We start from the raw sequence: 27,566 nt of genomic DNA on the forward strand, positions 1-27,566 counted from the left end.
ATCAGATCAGCCATGATCTCATTGAATGGTGGAGCAGACTCGATGAGCCAAATGGCCTCCTTCAGTTCCAAAGGTTTCCCTGTTAAGCCCCTTAAGAACTTTGTTTCCATGAGATCACCTCTCATACTTCTAAATTCCAGGAAATATAGTCCTAGTCTACTAAACCTCTCCTCATAGGACAATTGTCTAATTCCAGGAATCAGTCTAGTGAACCTTTGTTGCACTCCCTCAAAAGCAAGTATGTCCCTCCTCAGGTAAGGAGAGCAAAACAGTACAGTAATCCAGGTGTGACTTCACCTAGTTTTCCAAACTGGAGGATGGCAAGTCCTAATGACCTGGAACTTGCTGTTTGCAAGAGTGGTGGAAGTGGAGACAATGAATTATTTCAAAAGGAAATTGGATGGACGTTTGAGGAAAATAAACTTACAGGGCTATGGCAATATAGTGGTGGAATGGGACCAATTGGATTTCTCTTCAGAGAACTGGCATGGACTTAATGGGCTGAACAGCCTTCTTCTGTGCCATAATGACTCTGACATTATACTCAGTTCATTCATCAGAGTCATTGATATAAATTGTAAATATCTGAGGCCCAAGTACTTCCAGTACCCAACTAGTTACAGCCTGCCAACCCAAAAATGGCCCGTTTATTCCTACTCTGTTTTTAGTCTTATATGGTCCTAATTGCCAAAATGGCTAACCCAAAAACGTGTAATTCATTAGAAATTAGCGCCTCTGTCCATTTTTTCATCACTTACTTTCACTAAAGCAAATAAGCAAGGTCAAACAACAAAACCCATCTGAACATTAATTAAAAGCTTGACAACAAAACTTTCTTTTATATATTCATTTATGGGATGTGGGCCAAGTGAAGGAACGGCGATATAGTTCCAAATCAGGATCGTGAGTGGCTTGGAGGGGAACTTCCAGGTGGGGGTGTTCCCATGTATCTGCTGCCCTTGTCCTTCTAGATGGTAGTGGTCATGAGTTTAAATAATTAGTTATAATTTCATATTTATCAAACTCATTTGGCATGAATAAGTTTTGTAGGACAAGAACACGTAGACGACAAAATTAATGGCACCTGTTTAAAAATACATTTAAGAATTTAACTATAAATTGGATATATAATTACATAATAAATTAGTTATTCTGAAATACATACTGTAGATTTTGCCAACTGGGCTACTCGGTGCAGAGCTGATCTTCCTGTGGTCGTTCTCCATGTTTTGTAATAAATAATTCAAAGATGCATGCCGAGTGAAGCCTTGCTTAGTGTTCGAGGCAGGGAAAAGATTCTTGGCAAATGCTTCTTTTGAAATCTTGGGTAACGCAGTACTAGGTGCAGCTGAGGTAGTCAGTGTAATAGGTTTTACATCTGCAACAATAGCAGTTTCATTCATAATCTAAACTTAATTCATTAATTGTGCAATCAAACTCATTTTCTGAAAAAATGGTAACTCAGTGAGGGAAATATAATTTTATCAAAAAATTGTATACCGATTAGGTCTGGGAATGCCTCCGGTCCTATCCATTTAAATGCTGGCTTCCGTCCTCTCACCTCTGTTACGTGTACTTTCTTTATAAGTTCAAGGCTGGTGAGGACATTGGCTATATCGTAGAGTCGTCTTATTTTAGCTGTGAGATAAAAGTTAATTGGATTAGCAGATAGTGAAAACCTTACTTTTCAGAAATCAAGTATGGAGTAGTGATAAAGTTTACATATTTTAGTCTTTTCCATATATCAATAAAATAGAAAGTATTCGATACCTGTCCCTCTCAAGGGCCAGTAAAATAAGTAGGGAATTGTTCCAAAGATCTCAGCTCAACTTAAATCTAAGACCTATGCATCAACAAGGGCTATATATTACACTATTGTAAGTAGCGGATAAAGTATGTGTCTATGTACTATCTGCCATATAAGAATTGCTCTGTGATTTGGTCAATAAGAAACAAATAAATCCACATTTTATTTATTGCTGTATCTAACTCAGGATCTACAGCAAGCTCACATCACCATAATAGGTTAAAGTTTACCTGTTCCTCCACTAACAAAACAGGGATATTCCAATGATCAAGGACAGTTTAGTTACTGTAAGTAAATTTGAGAACCATCTTGGAACACAAGAATACTCACAACTGTCTAAAACTTCAAAACCCATTATCCCTCATTCTATGCTCAATTCACAGTATGTCCAGCAGGGCCTCTTTGTTCAAAGATTTTGTATAGTTCTAGCTTATTACGTACTTTTCATCAAATTGTGTTGTCTTCCAGCTCTCTATCTCCAGGTTAACAGCCAAGTTAACCTACCAAATAGGCCCATGCTCATGTACACAGTCAAATGCCTCAATCACTGTTTAACAAGAGTTTGGTACAAATGGAAGTTTGTGCTAGCTTTCAACACTGAAATAATTACTGTAAGGACTGATCACTGGGTATGCTAATTGAAATCTTGATTTGACTTTTGATTTGAGGTACAATGCTGAAAAGATCACAGAAAGACTACAAAATTCCACTGTATACACGTAATCCCACCCCCAACCACCAAACAACTTGGGAACGAGTTGCTAAGTTTGGATGTACGAATACACGGATCAATTTGTTTTCCAGGCTTCCCAATGACAATGAGCTTTAGTACTTTGATGTGATGCTGTAGTGTGTGTTAGGGTACAATTGTAGCTCTCAGTCTTACATTTTGTTCAAGGAGAAATAGAAAAGAGAGAGGAAATGTAAACTAAGTGAATGAAACAGGATAGTCATCACCCAGAGAACTCTGACTCCTAATCGAAGAGCAACGTCCTAGACTAAAGGGAAAAAGTATTTATCATGAAACAACTTTCATTCACACAAGATTAACTAATGGAAGTAGACTATTAAGTAGGTGCTTTAGATGAGAAATAACACATTATTGCTAGCTACACACAATGTTGTTGATGCATTTAAGCAGACCTCTGTATTAGGAAAGTGTAATTAAGAAAACTTAACTGAACAAATTCAAATAGGGGCTGGGGAAGAGGTGAGAGTGAGGAATTAGGTAGTGCCAATGCATTCAAAGGCCTAAGGAAAAAAAACAGCAGTATTTGGAGAGAATGGGTGGGGTCAAGAGCATACTTTATTTGAAAAAAAGATGGGACAACAGCAGCAGTTTTGGAAGGACCTATGCCTGAGATAACAGTACAGTTGATAATGTCAGCACATATTGAATGTGATGGGATGATCGAGTGGCCTAGGAGACAGTCAGAGAGGGAGTGGCCTTGGCTGAAGAAAAAACAAATGTTAAAAATAAAACACATGTTTCATGGATCTATCTTTCCTCCTAAATATACCCTCTAATCTCTTCCCCTCTCTCCCTCCCACTCAGGAAGTTTCACAAAGAAAATAAACTCAAGACATTGACTAACAAAACTATTAGCCTAAAAATTATAATAGTACACAACAATCACACAGCCCTGTTATGCATAACTCATCTCAGGCTTTAGAATACTCAAAAAAACAGCAGGGGTATGATCTCTAATAATGGAGATTCACATGCAGTATGGTGGTGAGTTTGTACTGTAAAAGAACAATACAAACTAAAAAGATTCCATGTTCAGTCTCTGGTCTATTCGAGTGATTAAATCCCAGAAAAGACAGTGGTTAAAGTACCACAGTTGGCTCAGAGCGCACTGGGGAGTTACAGTTTTATCAAAGTGGTGCATTGCAAGAGTTCCATTAAGCCGATCCATGGCCGCCATTGTGGTACCAGACATTGCAACCCCAAAAGTTTGTCCCGTGGTCCCACTTGGTTGGGGGAGGGGATCGCAACTCACAGTTTGAGAACCCCTGAAATAAGGACTTTGGAGAGGAGATATTGAAGGGCATCTGGGGTCCGTGAGTTTGTACCCCAGAAAACAGACAATATCTTCAGATGGTGAGAAAAAGCGTGGCATTTAGTTCACCAGGAAATCTTTATAAAGCTATTTCCCTTAAAGTGCAACTTTACTAATGTATCCACCTCCTTTGGTAGCTAGATAGAGAGGGCTGTATTTAAGAGAGGTGACGGGTTCTTGCCCACTGCCTGGAGAGCTGGCGAGAGCCCCATGTTGCCTCTTTTAGGGAAGGCTCAACAAATTAAGTGCCACTCATGCACTTCACTGGACAGCAGGAGGCCTTCCCTGGGATCAAGGACCCTAAGGTGGGGCACTGCAGTACAGTACTGCACACACAGCAGTGCAAGAGTACACATGACCAGGGTCAGTTGGGTGTTGGACAGAACCTATGTACCAGCAAGCATGGAGACAGTTCCTAGCTTGTACCTTTTACCGTATACTTATAAATAGTTCTAAGAATCAATAAAGACATGAGTTTTTTTTCTTATTCATTCACAGGATGTGGGCTTCACTGGCTGGGCCAGCATTATTGCCCATCCCTAGTTGCCCTTGAGAAGGTGGCGGTGAGCTGCCTTCTCAAACTGCTGCAGTCCATGTGGTGTAGGTACACCCACAGTGCTGTTAGGAAGGGAGTTCCAGGATTTTTAGCCAGCGTCAGTGAAGGAACGGCGATATATTTCCAAGTCTGGATGGTGACTTCCAGGCGGTGGTGTTCCCATCTATCTGCGGCTCTTGTCCTTCTAGATGATAGTTGTCGTGGGTTTGGAAGGTGCTGTCGAAGGAGCCTTGGTGAATTCCTGCAGTGCATCTTGTAGATGGTTCACACTGCTGCTACTGTGCGATGGTGGTGGAGGGAGTGAATGTTTGTGGATGTGGTGACAATCAAGTGGGCAACTTTGTCCTGGGCAAGCTTCTTGAGTGTTGTGGGAGCTGCACTCATTCGGCAAGTGCGGAGTATTCCATCACACTCCTGATTTGTGCCTTGCAGATGGTGGACAGGCTTTGGGAGTCAGGGGGTGAGTTACTCGTCACACGATTCCTAGTCTCTGACCTGCTCTTGTAGCTGCAGTATTTATATGGCTAGTCCAGTTCAGTTTCTGGTCAATGGTAACCCCCAGGATGTTGACAGTCAGGGATTCAGTGATGGTAATGCCATTGAACAGCAAGGGCAGATGGTTGGATTCTCTCTTGTTGGAGATGGTCATTGCCTGACATTTTTGTGGCGCAAACGTTACTTGCCACTTGTCAGCCCAAGCCTGGATATTGTCCAGGTCTTGCTGCATTTGGACATGGACTGCTTCAGTATCTGAGGAGTCACGAATGATGCTGAACATTGTGCAATCATCAGCGAGCATCCCCAATTCTGACCTTATGATGGAAGTAAAGTCATTGATGAAACAGCTGAAGATGGTTGGGCTGAGGACACTACCATGAGGAACTCCTGCAGTGATGTCCTGGAGCTGAGATGACTGACCTCTAACAACCACAACCATTTTCCTTTGTGCTAGATATGACTCCAACCAGCAGAGAGTTTCCCCCCAATTCCCATTGACTCCCGTTTTGCTAGAGATCCTTGATGCCACACTCTGTCAAATGCTGCCTTGATGTCAAGGGCAGTGACTCTCACTTCACCGTGGGAGTTCAGCTCTTTTGTCCATGTTTGAACCAAGGCTGTAATAAGGTCAGGAGCTGAGTGGTCCTGGTGAAACCCAAACTGGGTGTCACTGAGCAGGTTATTGCTAAGGAAATGCAGCTTGATAGCACTGTTGATGACCCTCTCCATTACTTTACTCATGATCGAGCGTAGACGGATTGGGCAGTAATTGGCCGAGTTGGATTTGTCCTGCTTTTTGTGTACAGGACATAACTGGGCAATTTTCCACATAGCCAGGTAGATGCCAGTGTTATAGCTGTATTGGAACAGCTTGGCTAGAGGCGCGGCAAGTTCTGGAGCACAAGTCTTCAGTATTACCAATGGAATATAGTCAAGGCCCATAGCCTTTGTAGAATCCAGTGCCTTCAGCTGTTTATTGATATCACGTGGAGTGAATTGAATTGGCTGAAGACTGGCACCTGTGATGCTAGGGACCTCTCGAGGAGGCTGAGATGGATCATCCACTTGGCACTTCTGGCTGAAGATTGTAGCAAATGCTTCAGCCTTTTCTTTTGATGTGCTGGGCACCTCCATCATTAAAGATGGGGATATTTGCGGAGCCTCCTCATCCAGTGAGTTGTTTAATTGTCCACTACCATTCACGACTGGATGTGGCAGGACTGCAGAGTTTAGATCTGATCTGTTGGTCGTGGGATCCCTTAGCTCTGTCTATCACTTGCTGCTTCCGCTGTTTGGCACACAAGGAGTCCTGTGTTATAGCATCACCAAGTTGGCACCTCACTTTTAGGTATGCCTGGTGCTTCTTCAGGCATGCCCTCCTGCACTCATCATTGAACCAGGGTTGATCCCCTGTCTTAATGGTAATGGTAGAGTGGGGGATATGCCGGATGAGGTTACAGATTGTGTTCGAGTACAATTCGGCTGCTACTGATGTTCTACAGCGCCTCATGGATGCCCAGTCTTGAGTTGCTAGATCTGTTCGAAATCTATCCCATTTAGCACGGTGGTAGTGCCACACAACACAAGGAGGGTATTCTCAATGTGAAGGTGGGACTTCGTCTCCACAACGACTGTGTGGTGGTCACTCCTACCAATACTGTCATGGACAGATGCATCTGCGGCCGGCAGGTTGGCAAGAACGAGATCAAGTATGCTTTTTCCCTCGGTTCTCTCACCACCTGCTGCAGACCCAGTCTAGCAGCTATGTCATTTAGGACTCTGCCAGCTTAGTCAGTAGTGGTGCTACCAAGCCACTCTTGGTAACGGACATTGAAGTCCCCCACCCAGAGTACATTCTGCACCCTTGCCACCCTCAGTGCTTCCTCCAAGTGGTGTTCAACATGAAGGAGCACTGATTCATCAGCTGAGGGAGGGCGGTGCATGGTAATCAGCAGGAGGTTTCCTTGCCCATGTTTTACCTGACGCCATGAGACTTCATGGGGCCCGGAGTGGATGTTGAGGACTCCCAGGGCAACTCATTTCCGACTGTAGACTACTGTGACACCACCTCTGCCCGGCCTGTCCTGTCGGTAGGACAGGACATACCCAGGGATGGTGATGGTGGTGTCTGGGACATTATCTGTAAGGTATGATTCCGTGAAGATGACCATGTCAGGCTGTTGCTTGACTAGTCTCTGAGACAGCTCTCTCAATTTTGGCACTAGCCCCCAGATGTTAGTAAGGAGGACTTTGCAGGGTTCACAGGGCTGAGATTGCTGTTATTGTTTCTGGTGCCTGGGTTGATGCTGGGTGTTCCGTCCGGTTTCATTCCTTTTTTGTGATTTTGTAGCAGTTTGTTACAACTGAGTGGCTTGTTAGGCCATTTCAGAGGGCATTTAAAAATCAAGCACATTGCTGTGGGTCTAGAGTCACACGTAGGCCAGACCAGGTAAGGGCAACAGATTTCCTTCCCTAAAGGGCATTAGTGAACCATATGGGTTTTTACAACAATTGACAATAGTTTTGTGGTCATCGTTAGTCTTTAATTCCAGATTTTTATTGAATTCAAATTCCACCAACTGCTGTGGCGGGATTTGAACCCGGGTACCCAGAGCATTACCTATGTATGACTACGAAGGTTTCTTCAGACCTGTAACCAACACCCTACAGCATGCTCGCAGCTTGTGGAAAAACCCAAAACCTCGCAGAAAATGCAGAGAAAAACTAAAATGCTGGAAGTCTGAGAAAATTTTTTTCATAGCATTCTGATCTGAAAAGAAGCTCCAGAAGCAGAGGCACAGAGGAAAAAATATCAGGCAAAAGCTCCAAAGAGAGGCTTGGAAGGCAGAGATTTAAAACTCTTTACTGCAGCAGAGGACTCCATTGCATCTCCTTTGGAAGCCCAGCTTCAAATCCCAGAGTGCAGAGTCGGCAGACCTAGCAAGGGTGAGCTAAATCTTTTAAAATTTCAGGCTACGGCAAGTTCTGAGGAATCTTTAAAAATTTCAGAGTCAGAAGTGCAGTTTAAAAAAACCCGTCATTAAAAGCCCAATCCCCGAGTCGGCGCCTTAAGACCAAGCTCACTACGAAAATATTTATAAATAATTAATTGAATACTGCGGCAGAATCGCGACTTTTTAAACCCAGCTAAAGGCAAGCAAAAGCCAGGATTTGACAAATTCACGACTTTAAACATAAATGCTGAGCAAGAGAACTCGGCCATTGTTGAGAATTTTTTTCCCCCCAGGCCGAGCACAATCGCCATTGTAGCGGAGCCCGCCAAAACTGGCGTTGCCAGCTAGAAATTCAGAAAGCTCTTAAAGCAGAACCTACATATTTAAAAATGTAACTATGGATCAGAATTCCACATTTCCAGATGAGTTCAGATTAATCCAAGGCCCACATCAATCAGATAATTGGAGACTTTCGAGGGAAAGATTCCTAAGATAAAGCATCGCTTCAGGTTTATACAAAAATCAGAAGCAGAGCAGGTTAACACACTGTTTTACTCAGTAGGTCCAATTGCAGAAGACATAATTGCAAGACAGGGAGTCAATTAATCATCTGCTAAATTTGAAGTACTAAAATCTTTTGATGTTTATTTCAATCTAAGAAGCAATAAAATACTCAAAAGAGCTAATTTATCAAGCAAGTCCAGCAGCCAGGATCAGAACTCAGAGATAGAATAGTGGTAGGAGTAGTGAACTCTCTGACCTCATGCAAGCAAAGGAAGATCTAACCCTGGAAAAGGCAATCAAGATAGTTAGGTAGTCAGAACTCAGTGAGCAGCACAGAACCATTTTAAGGGAGAAAATAAACTGTGGTGCAAAGGCCAACCCACAGTTCAGCTAGTTAAGCAAAGATGCAGAAAGACTCCAGTCCAGGAAAAGCAATACCTGAACTGGCCAGCAGAGCGACCATGCCAACACTGTGGAGCAAAGCGCTCCCACAGGTGAGATCAATGTCCTGCAATTTTAGCCCAATGCTTTCAGGGAAAGCTGTACAGGGCAAACACTCCGAAACACACAGAAGGCCCAAAGATTATCCACGAGGTTGAGACTGCAAACCCAGAAGACACACAGCTATGCTTCTTGGGTGAGGTCAAAGGTCTTGGTTTCTCATTTTGGAATGCGTACATTTCAGTCAATTAGCAAATGTTAAATTAGACATAAGAAGCCTGCATAACAGTCCTGTCAGACAAGGAACAATGATTGGTGACCCAGCTGCTGACGCCATCCACGACACCCCTATATGGGGCAGGAGGCTTAAAATTCCCGGTGAAAGTCACCCTGCAGGCGACAGTGAGATACAAGAATAAAACAATCCGTGAGACTCTCTTTGTGATCCAGAACCAGGACTGTTCATTATTAAGCCACAAAGCCTGTGTTGAATTAACAGAAGATTGATGAGGTCAGCTAGCAAGGGCCTGGCCTTCCATGCTCAGTGGACACCGTGGGGACTGGGGTGTTTTGTAGACCCCTTTGATCACATTTTGGTTTAATGTTTGTAAGTTTCCTTTAACATTTGACTTTCTGTTTGCAGTGTCTCTTTAAGGGGCTGCATCTTATTTTGTCCCTTGTTTTTCTTAATTTAATTTAATTAGTTTCATCAAAAGAAAAGCAAGGGCCTATCTCCAAGTACAAATCTGAGTTCCCGAAACTCTTCACAGGACTGAAAAATGCATTCAGGACCACACAGAGAGGATGCTAAACCCATATGCTTATTCACATCAGGTAAGATCCCACACCCAGGTGCAACAGCAGCTAGACGAGATGACAAACATGGGAGTCATCTCCCCAGACACACAACCAATTGCATGGTGTTCTGGGGTGGTCCCAGTCCCAAATCCAAACAGGTCCATCCAATAAAGCTGTAACCAGAGAAGTATATCTCACGTCCTCAGTGGAAGAAAGCCTGACTAAGTTCTCGAAGAGCACGACTAAATTCTCAAAGAGCACGATATTTTCAAAACTGGATACAAACAGCGGCTTTTGGCAACTCCCTCTTGACAAAGAATCTAGGCTATTAACAACATTTATTACCCCCTTCAGCAGATTCTTTTTTAACTATCTGCTGTTTGGAATTACCTCGTCGCCATAAGTATTCCAACGTATGATGTTGGCTATTTTGCAGGGCTTTCGTTTTGCAGGGGGTCATTTGCCATATGGATGATCTATTGGTTCATTGTGCAATGGTGGATGAACATTACAAGAGACTCACAGCAGTCTTACAGCACCTTCAGGAAGCAGGGCTGACACTGAATGATAAATACGGGTTTTCCAAAACATCAATTCAATTCCTGAGCCACATGGTCAACAATAAAGGCATCAAGGCAGACCCACAAAAAAACCAAGGCTATCAGCGAGTTCCCAACCACATCCTTAATTCCAGACCTCCAATGATTCTTGGGGACGGTGAGTCAGCTGGCAAACTTTTAACCGAATTTGGCACAGATCACAGAATCCTTGAGGCATCTACTTAAAAAAGACCAAGCAGGGTGCCAGGACTCACATCAAGAGCAAGCGTTCATTCGCATCAAGATGATGCTGCTCTCCACAGACATTCTGGCCCACTACGTCCCAGCCTTGCCCACCATCATAGCAGCAGATGCTTATCCACATACCTGGGAGCGGTCCTGTTCCAGGAACAACTGAAAGGAAGTTGCCAACCTGTGTATTCCATGTCCAGAGGGCTGTTGGACATGGAGACGTAGTCACATGGGCATGCGAGAAGTTTTCAGGCTATGTCATCGGCCTCGGGGTTACAACTGAAATGAACCACAAGCCACTAGTCTCCTTATTGGGCGAGAAGGAGCCAGCAAAGATGTCTCCCAGAATCCAGAGGTTTCGCCTGTGCCTCATGAGGTTCACCTATGAGATAGTATACATCCAAGGTGAAAACCAGACTACCACAGACGCAGTTTCAAGGGCCACAATAGACCTCCTGATTTCATCGAACAACTGGAAGCATACTCCCAATTGACAAGGATTCACCTGCCAGTGACCACGAGTAAACTCCAACATATCCGCCAGGAACAAATGTGCAATGTGGAGTGTGCCCACATCCGCAGATACTGCCAACAAAGGATGGCCTCAGCAAAGGCCAAACAGAGGGACCATGAAAACCTGGTTCAAACAACAAAAACACTTTATGATTGTAGATGACCTCCTAGTCTACGATGAGTGGCTGGTCATCCCAGTCTCCCTGCGGATAGAGATCCTTCAAAAAATATATCAGGGCCACCTGGGAATCAGATGAGTTCTTCACCACCACATCTGGCTTCCACCTCCATACTAGCTGCCCAAGATACCCACAGTCAAATGGGAGGCTGAAAGAGGGGTTCGTACAGTAAAACCTCTCCTAAAAAAGAACGGGGACTTCCCCACAACACTGCTCACATAGAGGTCACCGCTTTAAAATGCAGCCTATCCCCGTCCAAACTCCTGATGGTCATGAAACTCTGCACATAACTTTCAATCCCGCCGAAAAAACTCATACCAGGGTTGGTATCAAGGATTACCAGAGCATCCAAGCAAGAGAGCAGTCATACATGCAGAACCGAGTTTCAGCCTACAACTGAAGGTACTACACCAGACATTTACCACGATTACCAAAAGGTGAGAAGGTCTGGATTAAAGACCTTGAGAGACAGAAAAGGTACTGTCATTCGAAAGGACAAGGACCAGCCTCACTCCTACCTGTTTGGTGCCACAGAGAGCACAGTGAGGAGAAACAGGAGGAGACTCCTGTTATGAGACAGCCTTTTGGTAAAGCTGAGTTTTTAAAAAATCCCAGAGGAAAACTTTAAACAACTGTCATAACCTATATTTTAAGTGGTATGTTTGAGATGTAATTCTAGATTCAGGGATCAGGCCACCAGTTCTCAAGAGGTTTTATATTAAACTAAATGAAATATTTTATTAACTTACACAAGTTAAATATATATACATGGCTACAAATTACTACTATCATAACTTATAACAAATTCCTAAACTAATCTCCATTAAGGCAACAGCAACCCATAGATTTTTAAGCAGACGCCAGACAAAGCATTTTCACTGTACAAATTCAAAATGAGGTTCCTTTCACTATGGTTCCTGTGGAGTCAGTTGGAGGCTTACAGCTGCTTTGATCTTACATTGCCTCTGCCCCACACACACAAAACTGCTGAAGTTATACCGAGCACAGCTCATTGAATGTAAATTCTCATTATATCACCAGCATCTTCTAACAATAAAACCCCTTTCATAGTACCAATTTTATTAGTAATATAAACATATTCCTTGGTCTCTGCTAGCTAGGCACCAGATTTCACCCTACATCTTGAATGCTCTATTCAAAAAATGCACATTCACTCTCCCTCTCTTACATCCCAAAACTAGTACACATCAAAGCACCCAGACTAGCTGCCTTTAATCCAGTTGAGACACACCCACAGACTAAACCTCTGTTTTAAAAGAAAAATATTTTCCAATAATATATACATTAATAGCTTCATGAAACTCCACCTCATCCATAGGTTGCATGTTCCTGCTGGGCAATGGAGAGATATCAAGGAATATACACAGATCCCAGAACAACCTCTAGACATACAGAAAGAACCAGCAGCAACAGAGCCTACCACTCCTCTGACACTAGTGCGAATGAGATATGGAAGGGTTGTAAGGCCTCCAGACTGCCTGAACCTTTGAATTCAAGGACTTGAAGGGGGGGGGGGGGGGGGGGGGGATGGGGTAGTGATAATGCATGATAGTAATAACAATGAAATGCAAAAGGTAAGCTATAATCACTGGATGGGGGTGGTGGTAGCATGGGTTGGGGGAAGGAGGTACCTGAATTGGAGACAGGATAGGAAAGCTGTCCACGGTACTTCCTATCATGGACTTAAATCGGGGTGGAGGCAGGAACACGGCAATGGTAACCTGCTATCCTCCTGCCTGATTAAACTCCCCTTACCACCAAACTTGTCATGGGGAAGGGTGTTAAATTCTGCCCAGAGCATTTGAGGTCAGCCTTTGCAATGTTTACCCTGGAGCTCTTCCCTGGAATCCTTTGTAGAAAGGATTGAGAAATAACCTCAAGAAGACAAGAACCACATCATCTTGCTAGTCTTCCAATTTCAAACATTTTATGTTGGAAGCGGAAAGAAATTGAATCAGGGAAAGATTTATTTTTAAGAAAACATACCATTGTTACATGCCCCCCGATGGCAAACTGAAGAGCTGCAGTTTAAGGCATAGCAATTGTAAGTCTATACAAGGTGAAATTAAGAATTCATATTTGCTCATAAATAAGGTTCATAGGTTATCTAATGCTAACTTTTATTGCCATTATAAAGTAATTCACTTACTCTTAAACTTGCTGTGATCCAGATCTACCTTCTGGTCATCACCAATTAGGATTTTGGCAGCGGTGTCAAGACTAACCACTCGGGGTTTTGATACCAGGAACAACATGACAAATTTCTGACTCATTACTCTCAGGGATTTGTCCTTCCGTCCATTTACTGAGGCTGCAGATGGAAAGATCAATTATAATTGTAATTTGGAAAGCTAACAAGAAATTGCCCTGCATAAATGGATAGCCCCAAATTCTACAATCTTGATCTGGTATTTTGTGACTGAATCAATTATAATGTTTTTGGCTATCAATTTTCTGTACTTTTCCACTGCAATTTAAAGCAAAATGTCACAAAACAGGAGGCAACTCAGCCTATCATGCCTGTTAAAGGATTATCCAATTAGTCCCACACCTCTGTACTTTTCTCCCCTTTAAAGCGTATATCCAATTCCTTTTTGAAAGTTTCTATTGCATCTCCCAGGCAGTGCATTCCAGACCACCATAACTCCCTGCATTAAAAAAAAGTCTAATCTCTCCTCTGGTTCTTTTGTCAATTATCTTAAATTGCTGTCCTCTGGTGCCACTTGTGCCAATGGAAACAGTTTCTTCTTATTTACTGTATAAAAACCAATCATAAAAGTGTAAAAAAATTACTATTAACAAAGCTAACAATATTTCAAATGAAGATTATAGCAAATTCACATAAACCAGTTAGTAATCGAGACTGATTGTCATATCATCTTGTAGCAAATGATTTCAAAGGAACTCCAGCATTGCAATTTTTAAACGAGATAGCAACTGCAACAACATACACTTAGGTCCAACTGGATATATGGACAAAATGGTTGGTAGGCAAGGGCAAATAGCTTCCAGTATTTTATTTATGAAAAGAATTGCAACGCACCATTTGAAGGACAATGTCCAACATTCATCCTTCAAAAGTCAGTAAAATTAATTGTTGTTTGCGGTACCGTGTATATAAATTGGTTACTGCTTGTGGAATGGAGTACTTTTCAAGAATGGAGAAGGGGCAGGAATGAAATGGTAGAAACAAGTTTTGAGTAGCCAAATATTTGTGTGGCCACTTTTTGTGGCTAAGTTTATGGAATAGAGCTATCAGAAGTACAATCTGTCTCAGCTGAAGCCATAGACCTACAAGTTTGGCGGATTAAATGATCCTTTCTCATGTCTAAAATTAAAACTGTGAACACAGTAGGTTATCACTACCAGAAAAAAAAGTCATAAATGTTTACAAAGAAATGTCCAAAATACAGAATGTCATGAAGTTCCAGATAGCATCTCCGTTAGATTAGTTGGTATAACTATATCAAATATTAATGCTTGTGTACCTGCTCTAAATTCCATTCCAGGAAGTTCCACAAAATACATTTCTTTAGGCTTCACCTCACTGTTGTTGGCTAAATTTTGCTCTCGTAGTGGCTCTTTTATATAGTTCTCATGTAATTCAAATCCTTTCTTCTTAATGTGCAACATTTGTTCTGCATATTTTTGATCTTCACCAACATTCTTCAATGTTCCCAGTGTGTGAGCAAGATTGTGGCGGCCATGCCACGTGTACCGATTCTTAGCAAGGCGACTCACCATATGCAAGCTTTCGAGAACATTCACAATATCATAGATACGTCTACGTTCAACATCTATTGAAGGAGGAAGTACAATTTTGTTAAGTGATCAAATATACTATTTCTGGCAGCAGATTCATACTTTGATACTTCTACGTATTGGGTAGAATCTTACCTTTGTTGGGTGGGCTGGGCGGGAGCGGAGCCAATCGCTGCCCACCGCTATTTTACGCGGGCGGGCCAATTAAGGCCTTCCCAGCGTACCACGTGGCAGCTCAGCACTACCTGTGCGGGCAGGGAGAGGAGCGAGAGTCAGGGCCTGCGCTCTTTCGTACATGTGCGCTTGTTAATAAGTTCAATTGCTTTCTTAATGGCCTTAAAAGGCCGTTGACAGTTTGGTGGACGCGCAGCCAGCTCCAGCGTGTGCCCACCGAACGCAATGTTGAAATGTTGTGCGATGACATTGGGACGCATGCCCGAAGTCATCGCGCATCATTTTACATGTAGGCATGTTGGGCCTGCCCTTGCATGCCAACGGCAATATTCTGCCCATACTTCTTTATATGCTTAATATAAAAATATATCAAGTTTCATAATACTCATAGTTTAAACCAATTTTCCCTTTTGCATCTCAATTTACTTTCCCCTCTTACATATGGCAAACGATCTTGTGCAAAGATCTAAATAGGCCTCTGTTAAATTGTCCAAATGGCATTATGCATATGAAAATCCAAATTGTAAAGGCTGACCATTAAGTTGAGCCTAATAGCAGTGAGTGCACACTGCAGCATCGGTCAACATTCGGAAATGGAGAAGTGGGATTTCTGGTCATTTGTTAGTCTGTGTGCTTTCCTGGCCCAAGATGATCAGGCTGCAGAAAGGAAAATTGAGTCCACCTACACTCCTGCAGCTGTGTTCAAATTATTTTTAAATAAGACCATAATGTAGATACTGCAAGAAGTTGTAGGTACCTCAACATATCATGCCTCAGATCAACTAATACTGTAACCAGAAGTCTAATTGCCACAATGCTTCAGGAACACCAGGAAATTTGCATGGAATAATCTGATGTTACAGTAGTGAAAGTCCCAGTTGGGCCTGGGTCTAACATTTTATCTTACTTCAAGATGTTAGGTCTTTTGTGCTTGGAGAGATATATGTAGCTCAATTCAACTGGGACTTTCACTACTGTAACATCAGATTATTCCATGCAAATTTCCTGGTGTTCCCGAAGCATTATGGCAATTAGACTTCTGGTTACAGTATTAGTTGATCTGAGGCATGATATGTTGAGGTACCTACAACTTCTTGCAGTATCTACATTATGGTCTTATTAAAAAATAATTTGAACACAGCTGCAGGAGTGTAGGTGGACTCAATGTTAGACCCAGGCCCAAATGTCCCACTGGATCTTACACAAATTACATTATTGTCAATTGCTGCAACTTAATCTTCCACAGAAGAAAAATAATTTATATGAGACTACATCAAAACTAAATGCAGCAACTTTTCAAGCTTCCCCTAACATTAAGTCCTCTGTCTACATATTTCACATATACTTAATGTAAAATTTGTGCACCAACTCACTCAGTTCTGTCGCTACTTCATCCAAGCATATATCATTGTTCACTGCAGGGTTGGGATAGTCAGGATACCGTGCCAGGAATCTATAGCATAATAAACCCAGACTCTTTTCTTTGCGACTTGGATGAAACTTCTCAAATTCTTCTCCAGATAACTGGTCCTGAAATTCAATTACAGACACTTGACATTACTTTGTCATTATGAAATGTTAGGATAGTATTTATAATTTTTATTTTTACTCTGTATTGTTCTCCAAACCTGATTTTATACTCTACAACTATCCACAGTACAGAATTCTGCTCATGGACATAAAAATAATGCTTCTGAATAGTTACTGTACCTGTAAATTCTCATTTGTCTCTGAAGCATGATCATCATCTACAAGCAACTCCTGCTTCATCTTTTCTCTGCTCCTAATCTCTGGACTAGCAGCACTGATTAACATTTTCAAATTAGCGGTAGGTGTCCATGGCTCTCCAACAGGAGATTCTTGAAGCTTTGTTGGTGTAGTCATAGTTCCCAAGTCTGTTCTAATTGCTCCCAATACTGAATGCGAGGTAGAGGATTGTTGCTTCAGTGGAGTTTTGGTTGCCTTTTTATGTGGCTCTAAAAATATGTTTTCCTGTTTTGAAAGACACAAAAATCCAAATTCTGTGGGGCCATGCATCATTGTCTACTTATTGTATAGAGTTGATACAATATAAATTGATCTGCTGTGTTGTAAACAAGCAATAAGATTTTTCCAAACACTTTTAACCAATCATATCTTATTAAAAACAGTTGATATTTATACTCGGTCAAAATGTACAGCATGTTGAGATATTAAAAGGCCCCAGTTCGAAACTTGTCCTGCACTGAACAGCCAACCCAGAGCATCATATTATAATTTGCTTTAGTATGCAAGAAAGAGCATTGTTCTTTCAAAGAGCCAGCCAAATAGAATAAAATAGCATAGGAGGACACTATGATAGAGTATGATGCAAAAAATCTATTCAGTGACCACAATAAGCATTTGTGTGCAGATTGCAACTCAGCTTTGCTGCTCTCATCCAGACTTACATATTCAGCTCATACTATCCAGACTGGATGAGGATAAATATCATTTGGCTGAAGTCAGCTCTAGAATATGTTGAGTGGCCAGTCACAGTAACTCGTGTCCCATGAAATCATCAGCACTTGTAATAACATAACAGGGCTTGAATCTAAGAAATGTGCACAAGACCATGGCACATTACTTGCTCAGCAAAAGGAGAATGAGACAAATTGATAGCAATTGCAAGCAACTCACCCTTTGGTTGATTTCAGTAATGTCATCTTCAGGTTTTCCATTTCTGTCAGCAGTATTCAAGCTTTCGCTTAGATTTTTCACTTTTAAACAAATGCTCGTCATCTTGTTTGACTAAAAGTCAAAACACAAATTATAGTTTGACTTTTTCCCAATGTTAAAATACTTTAATCCTGAGCAATATGAATTTGATAACATACTTTCTCTAAAGAATGACAATGATTTCATCAATGCTAGAAATGAGCTTAAAAGGGAGGCAAAGGAAATAATTACAACTCTTAAAAAAAGCTACAGATAAAAACAAAAAAACTACTGCGGATGCTGGAAATCCAAAACAGATAAACCTTAGAAGAGATATCATTAACTTAAAAAAGATATAGTTAACTAAAAGAGAGCCAGTTGGTTAGACAGTTAGCATGTGGTTCAAATTAATGCCAACAGTAATTCGATCCCCTTTCCAGCTAAAGTAGACTCCTCGCCCTGTTCCCTGTAAAATTACAGCGTAAGCTGTGTTTCAGTGACCCTCAAATAATCAATGACGTTACCTGGAGAAGAACTAAAAGGAAAGAAAGTCTGGCATTTATATTGCACCTTTCATGATTTTGTGGCAGCCCAAAGGACTAAGTAGGGCTTTAAAGCCAAGGAAGTACTTTTGATGGGTAGCCGCTGTTGCAATAGGTAGGAAAAGGGGTGGCAACCAAATGAGCACAGTGAACTCCCACAAACAGCAATCTGATGACAATAACCAGATTACCTGTTTCAGTGATGCTGGTGATTAGATTGGATTTGTAAAACAAAAATGTAAAAAAAAAGTAAATGTTTGATTTTCATCGTTGCACACGTGCCATCAGTGCCCCCCGCCCCCGCAACCCCAGCTCAGTGTGTATACCTGTCTCTGTGGCGGGACCTGGTCACCAGGTGAGTCAAAAGGGAAGGGGGCGGGGTCACCCTCACCACCCGCGGGTGATTGGCATCTGGCGGCGACCAATGGCCGCCGCGTTACCCTGAGCGACCGACCAAACACTGCCAGAGCGGGGCCAATGGGCGCGGAGAGAGGGCGGGACTCTTCCCCCATTTTCCTTCCCTCCCCGGAGTCCTTTTGAAATTGGCGCGTAAACGAAAACGTCCCGCGCGCGCTCGGACCTCTCCACTGAGGCGGCATCAGAAGTGGATGAATGAATGAATGAATAAATAAAAAGAATAATTAAATAAAAGAATACCTCTCAAGTATACTAATGGCGACAGCTCCTGAGGAAGGGCCGCTTTTTTTTTTAAAGGAAACGTTTAATGGAGGGAGATAGAGGACAGGATTGATCTCCTGCTCCGAGGCCCGATGGCGACCGGGAGCCGCGCTCTGGTAGTTCTTGTTAACCATAAATAAGAGTGATCAAGAAATGTAAGCGCCGTGAAGCCGGTCCGGAGAAGTTGGCCGCACTTTGGCGGCAGCAGGCGGCGGTTTAGCGGGCGGGGGTTTGAACTGCTTTTCCCGCGCGGGACCGAGTTCCAGAACACGAGCCCGTGCCGTTACAGTTTAAAGGGGGGGGGGGGGGGGGTGGAGGTATAGAGAGGGGTGGTTGAGAGGCGGATGGAGGGGCAAGGGGGAGGGGGGGCGAGGGGGAGGGGGGGCGAGGGGGAGGGGGGGCGAGGGGGAGGGGGGGCGAGGGGGAGGGGGGGCGAGGGGGAGGGGGGGCGAGGGGGGGCGAGGGGGAGGGGGGCGAGGGGGAGGGGGGCGAGGGGGAGGGGGGGCGAGGGGGGGCGAGGGGGAGGGGGGGCGAGGGGGGGCGAGGGGGAGGGGGGGCGAGGGGGAGGGGGGGCGAGGGAGGGGGAGGGCAAGGAGTGGGGGAGGAGGAGTGGGGGAAGGGAGGCAGGGTGAGGAGTGGGGGAGGGGAGGCGTGGAGTTGGGGGAGGCAAGGAGTGAGGGGAGGAGGCAGGGGGAGGCAAGGAGGGGGGCAGAGAGGGTGGGTGGGGAGGAAGGAGGCATAGAGAGGTGGTTGAGAGGGGAGGGGGGGAAGGGAGAGGGGGTGGGGAGAATGGGGCATAGAAAGAGGTGGTTGAGAGGGAGAAGGTGAGAGGGGGGAGAAAGAGGAAGGGAGGGGTGGAGGGGAGTGGGGGGAAGGGAGGGGAGTTGGGGGAGAGGGGAGTCGGAGGGAGGGGGGGGCGGATGGAGGGGGGGAGAAAGGGAGCGGGGGTAGAAAGAGGGGAGTGGGGGGAGAGTGAGTGTGGGGAATGGGGGGGGAGAGAGAGAGAGGGTAGTGGGGGGGTGAAAGAGGGGTGGGTGAAGGTGGGAGAGAGGGGTGGGTGAAGGGGGAGAGAGGGGTGGGGGGGGAGAGAGGGGTTGGGGGGGAGAGAGGGGGAGTGGGGTGGGGAGTGTGGAGTGGGGGAGAGAGAGTGAGGGGAGTTGGGGGGGAGAGAGAGGTGATTGGGGAGGGGGAGAGAGGGGGAGTGGTGGGGGGGGAGAGAGAGGGGAGTGGGGGGGGAGAGAGAGGGGAGTGGGGGGGGAGAGAGAGGGGAGTGGGGGGGGAGAGAGAGGGGAGTGGGGGGGGAGAGAGAGGGAGTGGGGGGGAGAGAGAGGGGAGTGGGGGGGGAGAGAGAGGGGAGTGGGGGGGGGAGAGAGAGGGGAGTGGGGGGGAGAGAGAGGGGAGGGGGGGGAGAGAGGGGAGGGGGGGAGAGAGAGGGGAGTGGGGGGGGGAGAGAGGGGAGTGGGGGGGGGAGAGGGGAGTGGGGGGGGAGAGGGGAGTGGGGGGGGAGAGAGGGGAGTGGGGGGGGAGAGAGGGGAGGGGAGTGGGGGGGGGGGGAGGGGAGTGGGGGAGGAGAGAGAGGGGAATGTAGCGGAGTGGGGGGGGGAAGAGAGAGGGGAGTGTGGGGGGAGGGAGAGAGGGAGTGGGGGGGGAGTGGGGGAGGAGAGAGAGGGGAATGTAGCGGAGTGGGGGGGGGGAAGAGAGAGGGGAGTGTGGGGGGAGGGAGAGAGGGGAGTGGGGGGGAGAGGGGAGTGTGGGGGGAGGGAGAGAGGGGTGGGGTGTGGGGGGAGGGAGAGAGGGCAGTGTGGGGAGGGAGAGATGGGAGTGGGGGGGAGGGAGAGAGGGCAGTGGGTGGGGTAGAGAGAGAGGGGAGTGGGGGGGGGGAGAGAGAGGGGATGGGGGGGGAGAGAGGGGAGTGGGGGGGGAGAGAGGGGAGGGGAGTGGGGGAGGAGAGAGAGGGGAATGTAGCGGTGTGGGGGGGAAGGAGAGGGGAGTGTGGGGGAGGGAGAGTGGGGGGGAGAGGGGAGTGTGGGGGGAGGGAGAGAGGGGAGTGGGGGGGAGGGAGAGAGGGGCAGTGTGGGGAGGGGAGATGGAGTGGGGGGGAGGGAGAGAGGGCAGTGGGTGGGGTAGAGAGAGAGGGGAGTGGGGGGAGAGAGAGAGAGAGAGGGGATGGGGGGGTGGGGGGGAGGGGGTGAGAGAAAAGGGGAGGGAGTGGGGGTGGGGTGTGCTTTCCTGGCCCAAGATCAGGCTGCAGAAAGGAAAATTGAGTCCACCTGCACTCCTGCAGCTGTGTTCAAATTATTTTTAAATTAGACCATAATGTACTGCGAGAAGTTGCAGGTACCTCGACATATCATGCCTCAGATCAACTAATACTGTAACCAGAAGTCTAATTGCCACAATGCTTCGGGAACACCAGGAAATATGCATGGAATAATCTGATGTTACAGTAGTGAAAATCCCAGTTGAATTGAGCTACATATATCTCTCCAAGCACAAAAGACCTAACATCTTGAAGTAAAAATAATGTTAGACCCAGGCCCAAACGTTCCACTGGATCATACACAAATTACATTATTGTCATTATTGAGGGAGAGGATGGTTGTGGGGAGAGGAAGGGAGGTTGGGGGGGGGGGGGGGTGTACAGGGAGGGAGGTTGGGGGGGTGCGGTGTAGAGGGAGGGAGGTTGGTGGTGGGAGAGGGAGGGAGGTTGGCGGGGGGGGGGAGGGTGGGAGGTTGGGGGGGTGGAGAGGGTGGGAGGTTGGGGGGGTGGAGAGGGTGGGAGGTTGGGGGGGGGGTGGACAGGGAGGGAGGTTGGGGGGGGTGGACAGGGAGGGAGGTTGGGGGGGTGGACAGGGAGGGAGGTTGGGGGGGGACAGGGAGGGAGGTTGGGGGGGACAGGGAGGGAGGTTGGGGGTGGGGAGAGGGAGGGAGGTTGGTGGGGGGGAGAGGGAGGGAGGTTGGGGGGGGAGAGGGAGGGAGGTTGGGGGGGGAGAGGGAGGGAGGTTGGGGGGGGGAGAGGGAGGGAGGTTGGGGGGGGGAGAGGGAGGGAGGTTGGGGGGGGGAGAGGGAGGGAGGTTGGGGGGGGGAGAGGGAGGGAGGTTGGGGGGGAGAGGGAGGGAGGTTGGGGGTGGGGAGAGGGAGGGAGGTTGGTGGGGGGGAGAGGGAGGGAGGTTGGTGGGGGGGAGAGGGAGGGAGGTTGGGGGGGAGAGGGAGGGAGGTTGGGGGGGGAGAGGGAGGGAGGTTGGGGGGGGAGAGGGAGGGAGGTTGGGGGGGGAGGGAGGGAGGTTGGAGGGGGGGAGAGGGAGGGAGGTTGGGGGGGGGAGAGGGAGGGAGGTTAGGGGGGAGAGGGAGGGACCGGGAGAGTGGCAGGCAATGGGGAGAATATGGGGTAAGGGAGCATGGGGGGTGAGGGAGGGACAGAGAGATTTTGGGGTAAGGGAGGATGGGGGATTCAGGAAGGGATGGGTTGGGGGAGGAACGGGAAGAGTGGGGGTAAGGGAGTGAAGGGGAGATTTGGGGGCAAGGGAGGATTGGGCGTCGGAGGGATGGGGTGGGGGAGGAATGGGGTGGGGGAGGAATGGGAAGAGTGGGGCATGAGGGAGAGTGGGGGTGAGGGAGGGACAGGGAGAGTGGGGGTGTAAGGGAGGGACAGGGAGAGTTGGGGTATAAGGGAGGGACAGGGAGAATGAGGGGTGAGGGAGGGACGGGGAAATTTGTGGGTGAGAGAGGATGGGGTGGGGGAGGAACGGGGCAAGGGAGGAACGGGGCAAGGGAGGGACGGGGAGAGTGGGGGGACGAGGGAGGGATGGGGAGAGCGGTGGGGGGATGGGTAGAGCAGGTGTGGGCGGGGAGAGCGGGGTGCGACGGGGGGAGAGGAAGGGATGGGGAGACTGGGGAGCGAGGGATGGATGGGGAGAGCGGTGGGTGACAGGGAGAGTGAGGCACGAGGGATGGACGGTGAGAGCTGGGAGGGGGGGGTGGGGGGGGACAGGGAGAGTGAGGGGTGGGGGAGAGTGGGGGGTGAGGGAGGGAAGGGGGAGAGTGGGGGGGCCGAGGGAGGGAAGGGGGAGAGGTGGGGGCCCGAGGGAGGGAAGGGGGAGAGTGGGGAGCCCGAGGGAGGGACGGGGGGAAGAGTGGGGAGCCCGAGGGAGGGATGGGGGAAGAGTGGAGGTCCCGAGGGAGGGACGGGGGAGAGTGGGGGGCCGGAGGGAGGGACAGGGGGAGAGTGGGGGGCCCGAGGGAGGGAAGGGGGAGAGTGGGGGGGCCAGTGAGAGGGACAGGGGGAGCGTGGGGGGGCCCGAGGGAGGGAAGGGGGAGAGTGGAGGTCCCGAGGGAGGGACGGGAGAGAGTGGGGGTCCAGAGGGAGGGACGGGGGAGAGTGGGGGGCCCGAGGGAGGGACGGGGGAGAGTGGGGGGGCCCCGAGGGAGGGACAGGGGAGAGTGGGGGGGCCCGAGGGAGGGACGGGGGAGAGTGGGGGGTTGTGGGAGGGGTGGGGGAGTGAGGGCAGGAAGAGCGAGAGTGGCATGAGGGAGGGAGGGAAGGGCAAGAGTGGGTGTAGAGGGATGGACAGGGGCGTGGGGTTGAGGGGGGCATGGAGGAGTAGGGGGTGAAGGAGGTACGGAGGAGAGCGGGAATGAGGGATGGGGAGAGTGGGGGGAGGGAGGGACGGGGAGTGAGAGAGGGATGGGGAGAATGGGGAATGAGGGAGGGACAGGGATGTGGGAGGTGAGAGAGGGAAGTGCATAGTAGGAGGAGGGAATGGTGGAGGACTGGGTGAGGAAGGAATTTGGGGAGATTAGGCAAGAGGAACACAGAATGGAGCATTAAAGGGGGAAAAGAAAGAATGTGGGGTGGGCGAGGAATGTGGCAGGGGAGAAATTGGGAAGGATTTGGAGAGAGGTGAAGAATTGTTTGGAGTATTTGGGAATGGTGGGAGTAGGGAGAAATGGTCAGGGGTGAGGAAGGAAGGGGGTCGATCCTGACCCACTTCCCAAGTTACTGGCTGGGGGCGGGGGGTGGGGGGGTTGGTTGGTGTGGAGCAGCCTCTGTGAGGGTGCATTTAAATATGGGGCACAAAGCCTACAGTCAGGAGCTCGGGTTTAGGAACTGTCACCAAGCAAGAGCTCCTGGTCAATCCTCAGATAATAGGCTTCATCATTTACTGAATGAACAAAGTACAAGCAGATCAGTGTAAAGTATTGTTCCCCTAAGATCTAACTTCCCACCTCCCTCTTATAACACCAGAGCCAACACCAAAAAAAAACAACTGCAAAATAGATGCTGCAATTCTGCATATTTTTAGGAAACAAAATGCTGCAAATATTGTGCAAGTTTGGAAGCAACTGTGCAGAGAGAAACAGAGAGGAAAGGTCATGGACCTGAAGCCAAAGTACAGTACTGGAAAATGTTTAAGAGATGCAGCAGTTAACAACATATCAGTGCAGGGCTAAGTTAAGCTTTTACAAACCTGCTTAATGGAAACATCTCGGTATTAGACTGACCAAAAAATGGTTCCAGGAATGGACTGAGGTGGCTGAACAGATCTCCAGAACTGCTTGATCTTGGCCATCTAGTCAGTCACGTAACACTCGCTCAGTCATCAGACAAATGCAGTATATGGAACTCAAAGATTACTTTAAATGCAAAGAAAGCCACAGTAATGAAAGATGATCCCCACTCCCCCATACACTGAGTGCAGTTTACCCGCCTTAATACAGGACTTAGAACCCGTGAAACAAAGTGGTAAATCCTTGTTCTTATTGCAAAGCCTTACCCGAACTAGCTTTTCCTGTTAATCACTCATTGCTTTGATGGTGGTGTTAGCAGGGCAAGTGAAATAGTTTCATTGAACTGTTATTATTCTTTCTGCCATTAAACAGTCCAGTAAGTTATTTAAAAAAAACAAAATGCTTCCGATTAAAGTTGCCGGGAACTTCCTGAATTTGAAACACTTGAAAAGTGGGGAGTGAGGTTCATTTTCTTTGCCCTGCTCGACCGACCCCGCCCCTATGAAACTCCTTCACCAATCAGAACGCTCGCAAAAACTTTTACGGCCAATCCCAGAGCGCATGTAACTTTCGGACCGGTGTGTAAAATTGGCGGGGGAAAGAGCGCGCAAAAAAATATAAGGACACTGGTTTAAACATTAGGTTATATGTAGCTGCCGCCACCTCCCGCCACCTTCATGACTGAACTGCGTAATTGTGTGTTTTCGCTGTTTTAAATCGAGAAGAAAATCCGATCTTTTAAAATCCCGAAGAACGGAAGGATGTAACAAAGAACCATTTGAAAGATTGTATCATACAGATTGATCTGATCACGAATGTTTGCAGCGATAAATATGTAGCATGCAACAAGGTCGATTTGCTATCATGCTTTTTTTTATTCCAGTGCCGCGCCACGATTTTGAACATTAGACAATTATACAATGTCGTGTATTGTGGAGAGCTGATATACTGCATCTCCAGATTACAGGGGGACAAAAAGTGCTTTGCCCTTCAAACGTATGCTTTAATGGTTCAGATCTGTCTCCTTTTCTGTTGACTCTATCTTTGCCAAACAGGTTATACCCATGAAAGTTGCATTCAATTCTACATTCTGGATCTCAGCATGTCTCAGAAACTCCCAGTGAATCCCGGCTGCCAGAACCGTCTCCAATCCCAGTAATTTATTTCTCATTCTTCTAGCTTTCAATTGTGTCGTTTTTTTTTTATTATATAGATTTGCCTTCTCAAACATTCCTCAGTGACTCCCGTTCATGGATGTCTCTCAGAGCACCAGTGAATTCATTCGTTCCTAAGCTATAATTTATCTTGCCGGGATCCTACCTAACACTGTTGTGGGAGAACCAGCAACATAAAGGTTTCAAGCTATTTAGGGCAACGATGAATGGACAATAATTGTAACCTTGCAGTAACTCCCACATTCTGACAACGAATAAAACAAAAACCTCGATGCATCTCTACCTTATCAAGCTGTTATTTTAAAACGAATTACTCTTTCATTGCATCTGGAATACTGGTTAATTCTCCAAAGGTGGAACGAAGCAGGTGTTGGGCTGATATCAAAATGGTAATGTCCATAACTGTATGACCTTGTAAAGAGTTGCCACTGTGACTGCTCGCATGACAGAGTCTTTGCAAATGCATATGTGTATAGAGGAGCCTGAAGGCCAAGAGTTTCAGCTTGATTACAGGTTAAACAAGACGAGCATGAATCTTGTAGTCTCCTTAGATTTGTTCTTTCTGTGTTAAGCCTTTTTTGCTCCAGGTATAAACAAATTGTGCATTTTTACCACTGGACACTAAGCATAGTATTTTCAGCAAGGTAATTTACTGTCTATGGTAATTGAAGCTAACTATTAGAAGTCATTATGCAAAATTACCATCTTAGAAGAGAAATAGAATTAGCTGCTTGACCTTTGCTAATGAGTGTAATAGTTTTTGCTGGCAGTAAATAATAGAAGATGGTATATAAGTCAAAAGTCACTTGCAGGATATGCTTCAGATGAAATTTACATAATGCAGGAGTTCATGAGATGCTACACACTGCCTTGACTGAGTACATGCATCATCCATTGTAGTACCAAGCCATACTGAGTGGAGAGGGAATAAAATCAGCCAAGTTTCCCATTTTCCCATTTCTGATCACTGTTCAACACCCTGTTTCGTTAACTGTATGTGGGCTGAGGATAGGATTGGACTTTACTAATAAAAATGAAAACAAGACTTGCATTTTTATAGCGTATTTCATGACCCATCGGATATCTCAAAGCGCTTTACAGACAATTAAGTACTTTTGAAATGTAGTCACTCTTGTACTGTAGGTAAAACAGCAGCCAATTTGTACACAGTAAACCCCTGAAGATAGCAATGTGATAATGACCAAAAACTCTGTTTTTTGTGTTATCGATTCAGGGATAAATATTGGTTAGGGCAGCGAGGATAACTCCTCGGTCCTTCTTCGGAATAGTGCCTTTGGACCCTTTGCATTCATCCACGCATGCAAATGGGGCTTCGGTTTAATGTCTCATCCAAGGGTGGCGCATCCAATAGTGCAACGTTCCAGCAGTCATGATTTTTGTGCTGAAACCCTGGAGTGAGACTTTAACCCAGAGCCTTCTGATTGATAGGCAAGAGGGGCTACCAGCTGAGCCAAGCTGACACTCTTCATAGTTGTTCATAGACCCCCAGACATACAGAGAAATAGCATTTTTTTTTAAAAGAGAATGGTCTTCTAAACAAAGTATGAATTCATAATATAATGCTTTATGTCAATAATATTTACAATGGTGTAAATTCAGATGCTGTTCAGTATAATGCCATACCTGATGTCCAAGTTCTAAAAAATGAGTTTGGATGATTTATTAGCAAATCCTTCACTTAATGTTCACTGTTGAGGAGCATCCATCTGAGTCTGTTTTTTTTTATTGCACCTCTGGGACTAACTTTGGGATATTTCACCACCTTCAAGTTACTATATAAATGCAAATACTATTCTAACTCTTTGTGTGATTCTAGTGCTGAACACATGTCAAATACTTGGGCCCCATTTAAGAACAATTGTGTGAAAAGAGTACATGCGAATAACTTCACAAGGTAAATAGTTA

General features: G+C 46.4%; 1 protein-coding gene across 2 annotated transcripts in view; it reads right to left on the minus strand.

The window, feature by feature from the left end:
• The window catches only part of e2f8 (E2F transcription factor 8), a 38,360-nt gene extending 13,473 nt beyond the window's left edge, over window positions 1–24,887 (minus strand). The window contains exons 1-9 of one of the 2 annotated variants that reach the window (XM_078549508.1): window positions 24,732–24,887; window positions 24,426–24,591; window positions 17,720–17,830; window positions 16,772–17,053; window positions 16,435–16,591; window positions 14,614–14,922; window positions 13,275–13,436; window positions 1,501–1,638; window positions 1,166–1,378 (exon numbers count right to left, since the gene is read on the minus strand). In XM_078549508.1, coding sequence (XP_078405634.1) covers window positions 1,166–1,378; window positions 1,501–1,638; window positions 13,275–13,436; window positions 14,614–14,922; window positions 16,435–16,591; window positions 16,772–17,053; window positions 17,720–17,821 — 1,363 coding nt within the window. In that variant the 5' untranslated portion in view covers window positions 17,822–17,830; window positions 24,426–24,591; window positions 24,732–24,887. The remainder of the gene's footprint in view (window positions 1–1,165; window positions 1,379–1,500; window positions 1,639–13,274; window positions 13,437–14,613; window positions 14,923–16,434; window positions 16,592–16,771; window positions 17,054–17,719; window positions 17,831–24,425; window positions 24,592–24,731) is intronic. The other variant, XM_078549509.1, reaches the window with a different exon arrangement.
• Window positions 24,888–27,566: the final 2,679 nt, after the last annotated feature.

Source organism: Cetorhinus maximus, chromosome 9, assembly GCF_964194155.1.
Source record: "Cetorhinus maximus chromosome 9, sCetMax3.hap1.1, whole genome shotgun sequence".
Lineage (NCBI taxonomy): Eukaryota > Metazoa > Chordata > Chondrichthyes > Lamniformes > Cetorhinidae > Cetorhinus > Cetorhinus maximus.